General features: G+C 48.8%; 1 protein-coding gene across 1 annotated transcript in view; it reads left to right on the top strand.

Moving 5' to 3' along the window:
* Positions 1–15353, top strand: part of Scml4 (Scm polycomb group protein like 4) — a 70096-nt gene that overhangs the window by 49977 nt on the left and 4766 nt on the right. The window contains exon 7 of the mRNA XM_070010092.1: positions 7727–8008. Coding sequence (XP_069866193.1) covers positions 7727–8008 — 282 coding nt within the window. The remainder of the gene's footprint in view (positions 1–7726; positions 8009–15353) is intronic.

Here is a 15353-nt window from a genome sequence, read left to right on the forward strand (position 1 = left end):
CCACACCGGTAGGCCGAGACCCTAAAGACACACAGTTCATGTGTCCTTTCCATGAATCCTGTGGAACCAGTTCTTTCCTGGCTGTGGACGAAATTTTAGGATAAACCTTGTGATTTTTTTTTCTGATTCCTTTCACATTATGAAATGTAGTCAGAATCAAATATGCCCAGGTCAGTGTGGCGACTGAAGCTGAATTCCACTGAATTTCCTCTCCCATCTCACCTGCGTCATTCGCCCAAGAGCATGGCAGGCTTCATCACTCGCAGTTCATGGCCACAGCCAGAACACCTTCATCTTGATTTCAGAACCCTGTAGGAAGTGTGTGTGTGTGTGTGTGTGTGTGTGTGTGTGTGTGTGTGTGTGTGTGTGTGTGTGTGTGTGTGTGTGTGTCTCACTTGGCAGTCCTGCTATGGTTTGGCATCACACTCCCTGATTCTGCCAAGTATCTTCTGCTAGTTATCCATGCTGCTGGCTTGGGCAGGATCTTCGGGGATCTTTAGCTACTCGACCTTGTGGACCGGCATGGGCAAATGTACCTCTTCTCTGGATGCTCACGCCCACTTCCTTCTTCATCAGAGGCCCCCCATGGCCACTCCAGCTTCCCTCTGCAGAGGCTGCTTGGTGCCAGCATCTCCTCAGAAGGGAGCTTATGAAGTCATCTATGGTGGCTCCCTCTTCTGATGGCTCCTATCTGTGACTGAGAAACACGTGCTCACTGCCCCAGGTGCAGAAGGAGCCCTGAATGTGCCTTGCCAGCCAACATTAGTCTTTTAGCTTTTCCCTTGGAATCCATGGGAATCCAACATATCTCCCAAACTTCAGATGACAAATAGCAAATGATTCCCATGGTCCTGGCAAAGCCATTGAGGAACCAGACTAGCTCTTTCTCGTCAGCATGCATCTTCTAGTCCACCTGTTTCTCAGCCTGTACAACCCCGTGTGTACAGATACTAGAGGTGGGAGGCATCTACTGGCACACATGTGGCTGTCCATCCCTCTTTTTGCCAAGCATTCGTGGTGGTCACTTTGGTATGTGCTGTCCATTGTCATGCAGCTGCAGCCACAACCAAAAGGAAGATTTTGATATTGACATCTGTCCCCAGGAGAATGGTAGCAATGTCTCCAAGCTGCTGTGTCCAGCTTGGAGACAAAAAGCGGCTGCTCTTCCCTGGGAGCAGGGCACACTCTTTCCAGGGCCCCCTTCCAGAGGATCTTTCTCCCGTGAACTGAGAACACCAGGCTTTAGCGCGCGCACACACACACACACACACACACACACACACACACACACACACACACACACACACACACACAGTGTTTTTGGCTTGCGCCCAGACTACAATACCTTCCCTCTAAGTCTATTCACTGACATTCAAAAATGCCTTGTGATCTCCAGAGACCTTCTGAATGCATTAGAAAAAATGGATGCAGATGGATGGATTGGTAATATTGGTCAAAATTCACGAGATGATTCTGGGGAAAAATGATGTTTTATTTTTGAGTGTTGAAGTCTACAGTATAAATAGACTCTAGTTGCTCCTTCCCAAAGCACAGGAACAACCTGGTAGAAATCAGGGTCTGGTTCATCAGGGCTTGTAGGGAGCAGGGAGGAGATGGGGAGACCTGGGAAGTTGCATTTCTAACAGGCTCCACCAAGGCTCCTGACACCACTGTGGGCCAGCAGAGTCTGGCTTATACAGGGAAATCCATTTCAGGTTTTCAGTGTGTTTGTACTCAGGCACTTTGTCATGGAGCGTCCAGTGTGCTTGGGCAGGGGTGCTACAGGTTTATGGCAAGAGAAACACACTTGCAGATGCGGAAGGAGGGTAAAAGAAGGAAAGAATATAACAAATTCCTCACTGTGACCTAGCAACAACCTGCAGTAGGGTCTCTGTTTGCCCGGTAACCCCTCTATTCTCCCTGCATAGCCCTCCACTCACCCATTCACAAGGACTTTTTTTTTTTTAATGTGTATCCCGTCCTGGGACCTGAACTCAGCAACTGAATGCTGTCCCTGAGCTTTTTTGCTCAAGGCTAGCACTCTACCACTTGAGCCACAGCTCTACTTCTGGGGTTTTTTTGGTGGCTAATTAGCAATGAGTCTCAAGGACTTTCCTGAACTATAATCCTCAGCTCTCAGCCTCCTGAGAAGCTGGGATTACAAGTGTGAGCCACCAGCGCCCCTCTTCACAAGGACTTTGATCCTGTCTCAGACCTCAGGACTCTGGGTCCATGGCTCCTTCACTCTGCTAGATCCATCTGAGGGAAGTGCCAAGCAGAAAGGAACTCAGGGATGTTAACTAACTGACATCACAAAACCCACCAGAGCACACTGTCTGCCCTGCCAAGAGTAGGGGCTCTCCTTGGAAATCACAAGTGCTATGGCTGAACTCTCCTGCAAGGTCCACTTTGAGTTGTTGCTTTCCTTCCTGCCTCTGAAGTTCGAGTGGCAAGGGAACAAATGGTTAGGTCTTGTTGAGTAGCTTCTTTACGGTGGGGGGGGGGGGGGGAGGAGGAGGGTCCTTTGCTCTCCAGGCTTGTCTCTTGTTTTCTTTAGCTGATGGTCCTTGGGTCCCTCATGGTGTTCCATCACAGCCAAACTATACACACAGCATTTAGAAAGCAAATCTGTTCCTCATTTAATGACAGACACAGGGAATGTCTTATCTTTCTGAAAGATGACGTATTTCTAAGGGAGACAGGATATCCGTACCTAATGACAGAGAGCCAGCAGCTTGCTTCACCAGAGTGACAATGTAGTAGGCTCCCTGCCTTATCCACAGCTCTGCTTTCCATACTTATAGTAATGCAGGCTCAACCATAATCTAAAAATAGTAAATAGAAAATTCCAGAAATAAAGAAGTTCTGTGTTTTCATTTGCATGTCACAGTAGTATGATGAAATCTCACACTGTGAGGTCTCATTCGGCCCAATGTATCTTCCCTGCATATGCAACCCTCTCCTTAGTCAGTTAGGGGCCATCCATGGTCATCAGATCAACTGTGTCAGGGTTGCAGGACTGTGTTGTAGGAGCCCTTACTAAACAGCCTACGCTCCATCACAATACCAAAGTCATTTACACGTTTTATCTCTCATTTACAAAAATTCAGTACAGAAAAGGGTTTTTAATTTGTTGTTGTTGTTGTATTGGGACAAGTCCTGGAGCTTGAACTCAGGGCCTGGGCACTATCCCTGAGCTCTTTTGCATAAGGCTAATGCTCCATCACTTATGTCACAGTTCCACTTCTAGCTTTTTGGTGGTTATTTGGTAGCCTTTCTTGCCCAGGTTGGCTTTGTATTGTGATCCTTGAATCTCAGCCTCCTGAATAGCTAGTGTTATAGGTGTGAACCATGGACACCTGGCTTAGTTCTATTTTTATTAACCACTGCCATGAATCTCTTACTGCATCTAATTCAGAAATTAAACCCTAGGTTTAATTTAATCGTAGGTATGTATTTGTAAGAACATATGGTGTGTGTAGAACAAAGCACCATCCACAGTTTCAGGCATCCCCTGAGGATCTTGGAGCCTGTACTTCATTAATGAGAGATTGCTGTTCTAGTGGGTTCTGTGAGCCTGTGCCTCATTCATAGAGATTGCTGTTCTAGAAAGTTTTGTGAGTCTTCCTCCAAGTTAAAATGTCCCCTTGGAGCTAAAACTGATCAGATGACTCCTATTCCAGGGACTCCCAGCATTTTTTTTTTTCTGATTGAGGACACTTTTAATTTCTCTAGCTTATGAAAGATGACATAGAGGTCATAGAGAAAATGGAACCATAATGGCAGGGGCTCACCCACCTTCCCCTTCCCCTGCTCGTGGGAATCCTGCAGGCGCAGAGGCTGGCAAAGCTACCAGGTCATGTGGAAGATGGCTGTAGAGGCTGCTCTCCTCTTGAGACTAAAAGGGCATTTCTATTTCCAACAGTTGACTTTAGTCAAAATTGTCTTTGGTCCAAGTTTCCAGTGGAGTAAAATCCACTGATGGCTTAGAACAAAGTCTTCAGCAAACCAGAGGAGGACGAAGGAAGTTCAGGTGTCAGGCATTAAAATTATGGTTGGTTTCTGTACATACATCTCATTAGGGGAGAGGAGAAAAAAAAATAGGAAAGTACTTAAAGGGACCAGAGGGGAGTCAAAATTGATCCTAAGAGCTGAGTGATCCAAGCTAGAGACAGGCTTGAAGAGAAAATCCATACCGGCCAGAGACCAAGTTAATGGAAAATTTAATTGAAAAGAATGAAATGCCGGCCTCCTAGGTGGTGTGGCCTGGTGCCCTTTGAACCGGGAAGGCTGGGCCACCAGGCCCCAAGGGCCCTGAGGGAACACACAGGGCTTATCAGCAACAAGCACAGGGGGCGGGGCTGAGCCCCACAGCAGAAAAATCTGCCAGCCTCCACCACAGCCTCCCTGAAAGGCCACAGAGGAAGAAGGAAATCTGGTCTCTGTCACCAAGAGGTCTCTTGCAGGCCCTGTGGCAGGGGCCCCGCTCTGTGGCTCACACACATCAGTCACATGCTGGGAGCCAGCAGCTGCCTGAGGAGCGAGCGTGGGTGAGGCTGCCTGGTGGCGGGGACACCAGACCCCAGGTAGGACATGCAACACTTCCTCTGGGCTGAGCAGAGAGGTGTAGCTCCCCAGGACAGCGGCCGCTCCCTCCTGGCTATCACCTCCTCAGTAACTGCCTCCTGCTTCCTGGCAGGATTCCCAGCCTCCATCTAGGAGGTGGCACCTGCCTGAGCTTTGGCAGGCATGATTCCACAGCTCGCAGCCACCCACCTTCCAGCTTGTGGGTTTAGGGCTGGGGCAGATCAGAGCACTGCCGCCTCTTGAAGTGACCGGTTAAGCCAGTCACACTAGAGCCTTCTAGGCACTGCCTGGAGCCTGGGAGCCCAGGGCTGGCTGGGCTGAGCTGAGCTGTCAAGGGACAGGCCAGGGATTTATTTTGAGAAAGGCCATGGCTCCCAGCCTGGGGGTAGGTGGACCCGTGTGTGTGTGTGTGTGTGTGTGTGTGTGTGTGTGTGTGTGTGTGTGTGTGTATTTGTGTGTGTGTGTGTGTGTGTCCCAGCCTGAGGGTAGGTGGAACTGTGTGTGTGTGTGTGTGTGTGTGTGTGTATGTGGGTCCCAGCCTGGAGGTAAGTGGAACCATGTGGGGTGTGGGAGGGGGGGGAGGAAGTAGATGTGTTTAGAGACGGCATCTACATCTGGACTTTGTGGCGATGGTGGTCTGAATAGGTTTGGTGTGAGCCATTATTACTGAGGCTCAGGGTGTTCTTAGGCTAGGAATACAAACCAAATGGCAGTTAAATGAAATCAATTGTCCCAGCTCCCACTGGTGTGAATCCTGAATGCAGAGAGCTAGGCTTGGTTAGGGGTGTGTCGTTGCACCCCCGTCCTCTCCCCGTCTTGGGACTTTCTCTTCTCCCTGGCTCTTGGCTTTCACCTTCCTGCCCCTTTTCCTCCTTCCACTTCTCTTCGGAGGCTCCTTGCATTCCAGGGGCTCCCCCACTCCCGCCCCCACTCCAGGACCTCACCAGGAGACCCTGGATGCCTTGCAGGTTTGAGTGGGCTTGCATGTTGTGGATGCTCTCTGCACTCACCAATGGGCAGCAGCGAGGTAAACAAATGAGCAAGGCTGAAAGAGAAATGCCAGATTCTCTTCAAAGTTCTTAAGATACTAGCGTTTGCCCTGAACATGGGACATGCCTTTGTGTATTCACCTGTGTCATTTAAGCACGTGCTTGTGATTATTTTTTTTTAAATGAATATTCTTTTTTTCCTTTTGCTAGAGGGAACGCGATGATTTACAAAGTGTCCCCAAACCTCTCGTCCACCCTGCTTTGCTGAGCTGGTGACTAAACCTGTGGTGGATTGAAGAGGCCAGGGCGCAGGCTCGTGGAAAGGGGTTTTGTAAGGGGCCACAAGGTCCTTGCCTGGCAGCCCATGTGGTTTCCAGGAGTCCATCCCCCAAGGGTCCTGGTTCTGGTGATTTCAGGTCTTCTGGCCCCACCTGCTGTTCACTCTCCAGGCAGCCCAGAACCACTTGTGAAGTATGACCGTCTCTCCAAATAAAGATTCATTTCTTTTTTGAAACCAATTTTTCAATAATGGGGTTAGATCCTAAATTTGTCACTGTGCAATAAAATTCTTAAGCTACTAGAAATTCTGCGTTCCTTCAGTTCATCTACCCATATGTCAAATGACTTCCTGTTTTTGAATAGTATCAAGAGTATGTATCCAACAGTGATCATTTAAATTAATGCAAGAAGTGTTAGAGTTCGATTTAAAGAAGAACTTTCAGTCGATAAGATTTATAGTGCAATACCCTAACTGTAAAGGAGAGTAAATCTCTTTAGGAAGCTTTTAAATAAGAGGCCTGCGGGGCACTGGTGGCTCAAGCCTGAGAAGGTAGTATTCTACCTACTCAGGAGGCTGAGATCTAAGGATCATTCAAAGCCAACCCTGGCAGGAAAGTCTGTGAGACTCTTTTTTATCTCCAATTAACCACAAGAAAGCTGAAAGTGGTGCTGTGGCTCAAAATGGTAGAGTTCTAGCCCTGAGCAAAAAAACTCAGGTACAGTGCCTAGGCTCTGAGTTTAAGCCACACAACAGACAAAATAAAATAAAATACGAGTCCCAATATGAGCCTTAGTTCCTGCCTAATGACAAAGTTTGAGTCCAGCTCAGTGCATTCTAAATGTTAGTATGCTTCCTTCACAACTCTTACTCAGTAACATCAATAAAGCTGTTTACTCCGTTGATTTAACTGTTCATTCATTTTTCTTTCTTCTTCTTCTTCTTTTTTTTTTTTTTTTGATTGAGCTAGGATTGAACTAGGGCCTCATACTTGCTAGCTGGGCTCTCTACCACTTGAGATTTTACACCCCACACCCTTTTTGCCTTACTTATATTTCAGGTAGGATCTCACACCTTTTGCTCTATCAGCTGTAACAATTCTTACTATACTTTAGCTAGCAGTCCTTTATCAGATACAGGATTTGCAGATATTCCCTTCTGATTTGTGAGCTGCCTTCATTCACTTTCTTGCTGATGTCCCTAGTGGCACAAACATTTTTTACTTTTGATGAAGTCCAGTTTACCTTCTTTTTCTATTGTTCATGTCCTTGGTGGCAAATTGAAGAATACTTTCCAGATCCAGGGGTCATAAAGATTCATCTCCCAATCTCTGCCCTCTGTGTCTCCTTCTGGAAGTTTAATAGTTGTTAAAGAAATTGTTCTGTCAGGTGCTAGTGGCTCACACCTATCATGTTTGCTACTCAGGAGGCTGAGATCTGAGGATCATGTTCAAAGCCAGTCTGGTCAGGAAAGTCCATGAGAATCTTATCTCCAATAAACTACTCAGAAGAAGCCGGAAGCGGTGCTGTGGCTCAAGTGGTAGAGCATTAGCTTTGAGCACAAAAAAGGTCAGGCCTTGAGTTCAAGCCCCACCACGTACCAAAAATGAATAAATAAAAGTCTCTCTTTTGGGGGTTTTATTTCCAAGTCACCAATAACTGAGTCAGGCCTGACTCCCAGTCTTGTCAGTGAGGCCGACATCTCAGCCTGCCCTCAGTGTTACTCTGGAGCCATCAGGTCATTCCTCCCCCTCTCCCAGCCTCCCAGAGAGGCCTGACTGTGTGGTCAGTGAATGGTTTGCTGAGAATGGGGCTCAGATGTCTTCCCAGGCTGCCGCCTGATCTTTGCTTCCCTGCACCCTCTTCTTGCTTAGCCAAGACCATCGTCACCGAAGAGTGCCTGGTGAGCCCCGTGGGCATGCACCGCTGCAGCGCGGACCCGCCCACCTCCACCTTCACCCACAGGGGCTCCTTGACCTCCTCCTCCATCTACTGCAAGAGGCTGACCTCTGGAGATGGCCACCTCGGGGGAGGCCCAGCCTCCACCTCCAGTGGTCCCCGTGCCAGCCCCGTGTCCTCCGGGGGTCCCTCCACGCTGAGGCCCCTGGCCTCCAGCCCCAAGAGGAATGGGACCTCTCTGGAAGGAAACCGATGTGGTAATGTAATGCATGCCTGGCCTCCCTGGAGCAGTCCTTCGCCCTTGCCCCAGGACCTAGCATGGGGAGGGGGTGTGGCCGTCGGAATATGGGACCATGGGGAGTCAGAAATTCTCACTGGCATTTACCTTATTCTCAGCTCCTGGCTATGAACAAAGAAAATGCTGTGTTAGGGACAGAGAGGCTGTAAAAATAGTAAGTAAATTCCAAACTGGATACCAGCTCAAATGCCACAGGTTTGTTCAAGAGTCCAAGGTGCAGAGACCCAGGCTCTATGCATTTTGTGGCTCTGTCTTCCCAGCCATGCCCAATGCCCCAGGCATCTGGCCAATGGCAAGGGAGGAAGGGAGGAGAGGAGTGCGGCTGCCAAGGAGCTTGGATGGGCGCACACCACCCCTATCCACACTCCCTACATACTACTGATGTATCTCCCTCCTCCTCCTCGTGCTCCTGCTCCTCCTCCTCCTCCTCTGTCTCCTCCTCTTTCTCTTCCTTTTTGGTACTAGAGAATGATCTCAGGGCCTTGTGTTTGGCATGCAGGTGCTCTATCACTTGAGCTGTGCCTTCCAAGGCAAGAGCCGGTTGTTCTGATTACACTTAACCGCCAGTAGCTTCTCCCAATGCTTCCTTCCAGCCAGGCCTGGGATGTTTTCCCATACTTCATTTTCACCTACCCAGGCCATTCACGCTCTTGAAATTAGACCCTAAACTGTAGTCTTGCCACACATTCACGGAAGGGGAAGTCCACACTCCATCTTGCTCCCTCCACCTTGTTCTGAGAAAGCTCTAGATGTGCACCAGCTCAGGACTTCTCTTAGGACCTTGGGTGAGATCAGAGAAACGGAGCCCCTCTCCTCCCAGCACACAACTGTATTCTGCATGTTGTGTCAAGGTTTGCTGGTCTTCAGGACTACCTCTTGGGGCTGAGGGATTCTATTAGAAAGGAAGGTTTGGGAGAAAGATACAGGGTAGGCATAGGCAACCTCAGCAACCTCTCATTAGAAATGAGACGTTCATTTCTGACTTCTACACAGATCCAACAAAAGGAGGCTTGTTGGAGGCTTACATTAAATGGACCTTTATTGAGCACATACTATGGACACACCTGTTATTTATGATCTGTTATTTTATAGGAACTAGCTATTAGCCAGGTGCCAGTACCTCATCCCTGTTAATACCAGCTACTCCGGAGGCTGAGACCTGAAGACTGTGGTTTGAAGACAACTCAGGGCAGGAAAGTCTGTGAGACTCTTATCTCTAATTAACCAGCAACAAGCTGGAAGTGGAATGGGATGATAGAATGCTAGCCTTTAGTGAAAAAGCTAAAGGACAGTGCAAGGCTCTGTGTTCAAACTGACACACACACACACATACACACACACATGAAAGGAAGAGAAAGAAAGAAAGGAAGGAAGAAAGAAAGAAAGAAAGAAAGAAAAGGAAGGAAGGAAGGAAGGAAGGAAGGAAGGAAGGAAGGAAGGAAGGAAGGAAAAGAAAAACAAAAAAGAACTAGGTGTTACTACATCCAGTTTACACATAAGTGAGGATAAATAGGTCCATCACGTGTTGGACTCAACTGAGTCCAAAGCCTTTCAACTCACCCAAGAAATCTTTGAGCTGTGCTTGCTGAATTTTGGAGATCCCTCGGAACTTATAGGGGATGGAAAGGAAGGGATGAGAGTAGATAGATCTCCAGATTCCCTCACTACTCTTTAACCAGGGCCTCTGCATTTGCAGAGTGGGGTTCTCAGTATTCTTTGCTTGAATGTTTTTTGTGGGTGTTTTTGTTGTTGTTGGTTTTTTGGTTTTGTTTTTTTTTTTCTGGTTCTGGGGCTTGAACTCAGGGCCTGGACACTGTCCCTGTGCTTCTTTTGCTCAACACTAGCACTCTACCACTTTGAGCCACAGCATCACTTCCAGCTTTTTCTGAGTAGTTTATTGGGGATATGAGTCTGTGGACTTTCCTGCCTGGGCTGGCTTGAACCTCAGATCTCAGCCTCCTGAGTAGCTAAGATTACAGGTGTGAGCCATCAGCACCCGGCTGCTTGAAAAAAATGTACACAGCTAAGGCTGTCTGGAAGTCCAGGGGCTCTGTCATGTTGAATAGAGTGGCAGTGTCTTAAGGTTAGGATGGTATTCTTACCACCCCTCACCGACCTGCCAGCCTGGGTCCTGCTGTGGGCCCTCAGGAAGGCTACCAGAGTTTTCCCTTCCCCCAGAGACTCCTCCATACCACTCAGAAATCACATCCCAAGTGAAATCCATTGGCATCAAGGAACCATATATTTTTCAGAGGGTTTGACCTAAGTCATAAACCCTGGAAGAGACCTAGAAATGGATTCTCTTCCTATGGTGCTAATCAAAATAGTTTAAAACCACAGAAGCCAGAGCACGGCATGAGGCTGCAGGCAGGAGGATGGGGATGGATGACATGACAGATCTCTGAGCCTCCTTCCTGCTCATGTGCGCACTTACCCAAACCTCCTGTGGTTCTGATATATCGACCTCGCTTGGCTGCCTGGGCGCTGTGAAGGTGTGCATTCACTAGACTTGTTTTCCTGGTGTTTGCTGATCTCCGGTGAATATTTGAGAGCTCTTCCTTGCCTTTCAACCAAGGTATAATCACCAAGAGCTGTAAAGAGGGGTCAGAAAAATGAAGCTTCCAGATGTGGCCTTTAACAAAACAGAGCATTCCCAAGCACAAGTAGGTCCAAGATTCAGAAGAATCAAAACCAAGAAACAAAGAAAGAAAATGAATCTATCATTGTTATCACAACCCGAATGGCCAGATTTTGCTCTGCTAGGTCATAGACACTTGGATGAAAAAAGAAGGACGATGTTCAGCTTCAGGGAGGCTTCGTGTGCAAAGGCAGAGGAAGGGTTTCATCATCCTGGGGACAAAAGAGTTTTGTCAGGGATGTGGGGAACCTTACCCTGGAAGATTTGGGGTCACTGTCAGCCAGACTCGGCTTCACTCAGTAATCATTGTACACCCTGTTTCTGCAAAGAGGCATAGCAGATGGCTGTGAAATTCAGGAAGACATTCCTGGAATTACATATCGGAAGACAAATAGCAACTAGCTTTCAGTTCATTGAGACTGTTGAAGGATTTGCAACAGTAGCCCACTTCATCCACCACACACAGCAGCCAATCTGGGATGGGTTTTCACAGGAGCTGAGGTCACCCTTGCTAGCCAATGCTATGGAACACACCAGGCCAGGGGTGTGTCTCCAGTCTGAGGATGGAGGGTGAACCAGGCAGATATGGGCCCTGTGCTCAGACAGCGGAATTCCAGACAGATGTTAGCAAATTAGTGCACACATTTAGTCCCAACTGTCATTACTGCTAGGGGTGAAAAGTGGGGCAACTGGGAGAGCCTCAACTGGAGAGTCAGGAGAGGCTGGTGTGGGCATCAGGAGAGGCTCCCCAGAGCAGTGACAGGGAGCAGTGGGGATGCGCAGCAGGAGCTGCTATGGAAAGCAGGTGTGGGTGGAGACTGCGTAGAAGTCATGTTGTTTGTCATGGAGTTTGCTTCTGGCTGAGAAGAAATGCAGTTCAGCTCAGCCTGCCTTCAAGCCCATGGTCTCTGTGGCCGTGCGCCCTCCTCACACTGGCAGGGTGGCTGGGCTTGAAGGAGTCAAAGAAAACCCTGGTTAAAATCTAATGAGTGACCAGGCATTCTTCTCTCTCTCTGGTCCCTCTCACCTCGTCGTCTCTTGGACACTCTTGAGGAGACGTAGTGAAATTAGAAACAGTTTTTTAAAATCCACCAAGGTTTGGTAGTGCCTGATCTCATCTAGATGGTGAGCTAGACACTAGGAAAGATGCACTTTACCAGGACCAGGTAACTTGAAGATGCCAGCCTTTCCCTTTACTACCCTGTCCCCTTCCAGCCAGCTCCAGCTGCCAGAGAGCCTGTGAGGGATTCGGAGCTTGAAGCAGCCCGAGGAAGGGTCTCGTTGGCCTTTATGGGCCTCTCTTCATGGTGCTTCTTGTCACGCTCCAGCCCTGAGCTGCAGATTCACTTGAGCAACCACAAATGATGTTCACAATGTATAGACAAAGACACAAAAGCCTCTCTAGAATGATATGGGAACCAGGAAGGCACTCAAGCCTAGCTGTGGCTCTTCATCTGTGTGTTTTACGTGAACACATGGACCAGGCCTTCAGAGGTGTGACCACAGTGATCTGGGGGGAAGAAGATATTTCTGCCTCCGTGCTCATCACCAGCTCCACGCTCCCACACAACTCCATTGTTAGCTACAATTTCCCCTGAATTATGAATGAGCACAAGGCAATTATGTGCATTCTCCAGGGAATGTGGAAGACAGAGAGAGCTTCACAGACATGATACAGGTACCTGTGCTATGGAAGGGGCTGGGATTGCTTTTCAACTCTGACTCCCAGCTATTCTATTTCTGCTCACTGGGAGTTGGGCTGTAGGAACAAGATTTAATTATCCATCCATTCACCACAGGGTTTGGCTTTATACTGCCTACTAGGCCTGGGGGGAGCGACAGGACCAAGCCCCGGGCTCCCTGCTCGGGACAGGACTGCTGTCTCCTAAGGCGAGCCAGCGTTTTGCACCCAGTGTCCACATGGGAGTGAGATTTGTTCCATCCATCACAGCTTGCTGCTGCCCTGTCACGTCTGCCTGCCCTGGCTATGTCAGGCTCAACCCATCCATCTTCCTGACACCTTTGCAATAGCTGGGGGGGGGGGGGGGAGATTGTTTTATTTTTCTCTGTGAGCATAGACTGCAGCAGGCAACAGCTTTGCAAACTTGCTGCTGCTGCTGGAAAGTTCCATTTTTCTTCCTTTTGCAGTGAGTTTTATGTGCTTTGGGTCAGGCGCCAGTCCTGAGGTGTGACATAGGCTTCTTGCGTGGCTATGAGGCCCCTCAGAAACACTCCTGAGCCAGCCTGGCTGCTTGCCAGCCTGGAAAAGTGAAAAATGCCCACAGCAAGCATCCAGTCCCAGGCCCGGGGCCTGCTGCCTGTGCGATGTCTCTTGTCCCCCATAGGCCACTCCTCATAGACCAACCAGCCCCCCTCTGCAGGGCCCAGGACAGCTGGTAGGAAACCCCATGTCCCATTAACTGGCCTGGGGTTTCCCCCTTCCCACAAACACAGGAAATTAGATTTGACCTCTGCTCTCATCGCTCTAAAATCAGTCTTGGACGAAAGACTTCCTGCCTTTGTAGTCAGATCGTCTCGTGCCACCCTGATGAGCGCCTGGATCCCAGTGGGGGACTCCAAAGACAAATGCATGTTTTGTGACCCGCTCATCGCCATGTTGAATGCAGATGTCCCCAAATAGACTGAAGTCTTCTTTCCACAAGCATTCAGAGGACTCTGGGGGCGCATTCACAGTTTCCCAGCGAGATGCCCCAGGCCATACCACCTTCTGAGACTCTTCCAGGCCCAACAAGGAAAAGGCAGGGAAAAATCTCCAAGACAAGTCAGTGCTCAGCTAAACTGTCACATAGTTAGGACAGGCTCAGAAATGCGAGACCATGTTTTTCTCAGCATTAAATGTGCACCTGGCTCTTTTCAGGCACATGAAAAGGAGCAGAGGGGGAAAAAGGAGAAAGAGCGAATGACTGCAGAAAGCCACTTTGTCTTGGATGAAAGGAAGGAGGCGCACAGGCTTCTCTGCTGATAACTTAGCATTCCTCTGCAGGGAGCCTCTGCCTTTTTCTAGCCTTGAAGTACGATTAAGGATCATCACGCAAGGCTTCTGTGTAAATGACCTCGACTGCTTCTGTACAGCATATCGATTCATTTCACAGTTAACGATCCCACCTTCCAAGTATATTTACTCGACGAAGAACCATGAGGGGTCAATGGAATGCGACCCCGGTAATGAGAGCAACACATTTGGATTTTTCACCAAATATCTGGGATCTTGGACAGAGAAGGGATGCCATATGTGTTTGTGGAATTAACCGGGAAGTCCTTGAGGAATTAAAATCTAACCGGAGGCTACATGACTAATTGTGCTACAAAGCAGAATGCAGAAACATCTTAGGAGAAGAACAAAGAAAGGTTTGAAGTGAGAGAGGCAGGTGACCCTGAGCCTGCAGGAAGGTCAGCAGTGGCCCTCCTCAAGGCATTGTGTGCTGGGGGGAAAGGGGGGTTTTGATGGATGGTGGGAAGGAGAGAGGAAAGCATCTTCTAGAGCCAAGAGTGGAGAAAGAAAAGTAAGGAAATGGTGGCCATAATTGGCCCAGATGAATGCACAGGAGAGCAGGGAGTCTCCTTAGTTGGAACAGCTCACTCAGGCCAGCCAGAGGCCCTGTGGTAGCACATTTCTGTCCCTAGATCTCTCTGCCACCAAAGCTCTTTGCTGCCTTCTTCTAGGAAGGAAAGGTACCACTGAGTCTGAAGACAGTCCCTGGCCTTGAGCCCCAGCATACAGGCAAGGGTGTACAGGGGGAGTTAGTACGGGAGCTGGGCAGTCAGAGCTGAGACTCAGGGACCATGGGATGCAGTGGCAGTCACCTACACTAGAAAGAGAAGAATGAGAGCAAGAAGACCATGAGAAAATCATTGCACGGGACCCTGAGGTGTTCTCACCCAACATCCAGCAGGGCTGAAAAGGGGACTCCTAGCAAGAGAGGTATCCTCCCAAGTGTGGGGAATGAAGAAGAGAGGAGATAGACATGGGAAAGCTAGGAGAAGAAGCTGGCTCTAGAAAAAGTAGATGAGGTGGTTTTAGTCATATGTTTAAAAAAAAAGTCAATTGCTGGGCCCAGTGTGCCCCAGTATGCATGAAATCCCAGCTACTTGAGAGGCAGAAACAGTAGGATCAGGTTCAAGGGACATGGGGCAAAAGCAGAAGACTACCTGAGAAACAAAGGCAAAAAATGGCTGAGGTCATGGTTTAGCTGTACCTGCCTGAACAAGGCCCTGAGTTCAAATCCAGCATTATTAAGAAGTCAATCCCTAAATGCTGCCAGGCATCAAACCCAAGACTTCCTCCTTCGTCTATTGTGATTATTTTCCTGGGAAATTGCCTTCGTATAGCTATTGACCAAGGATTGGCTATAGGCCAGATAGGAGCAGGCCATTGGCAGTGAAGGATTCACCATGGAGTGGGGAAGACCAGAGTGAATGTTCTGACAGCCTTAGACGGCTGAGGAGGTGTTCTGTGTTTATGTGGGCAGCAAGCACTGTGACATTGTCTTTCTGCAAAAACAGAGTCAGGGCTTCTGAGGATGAGACACGAGTTAGCCCTTCCACAGAGACCAAAATGCACTTCCTTCTGGCACATCTTCATGATCTCAGTGGGAGGCTGGTAGAAGCAGAAAGGGCCTGACACCATTTGGCCTCCCAGCCCTAC

This window comes from Dipodomys merriami, unplaced genomic scaffold (assembly GCF_024711535.1).
Source record: "Dipodomys merriami isolate MVZ:Mamm:240054 unplaced genomic scaffold, mDipMer1.0.p SCAF_8, whole genome shotgun sequence".
Taxonomy (NCBI): domain Eukaryota; kingdom Metazoa; phylum Chordata; class Mammalia; order Rodentia; family Heteromyidae; genus Dipodomys; species Dipodomys merriami.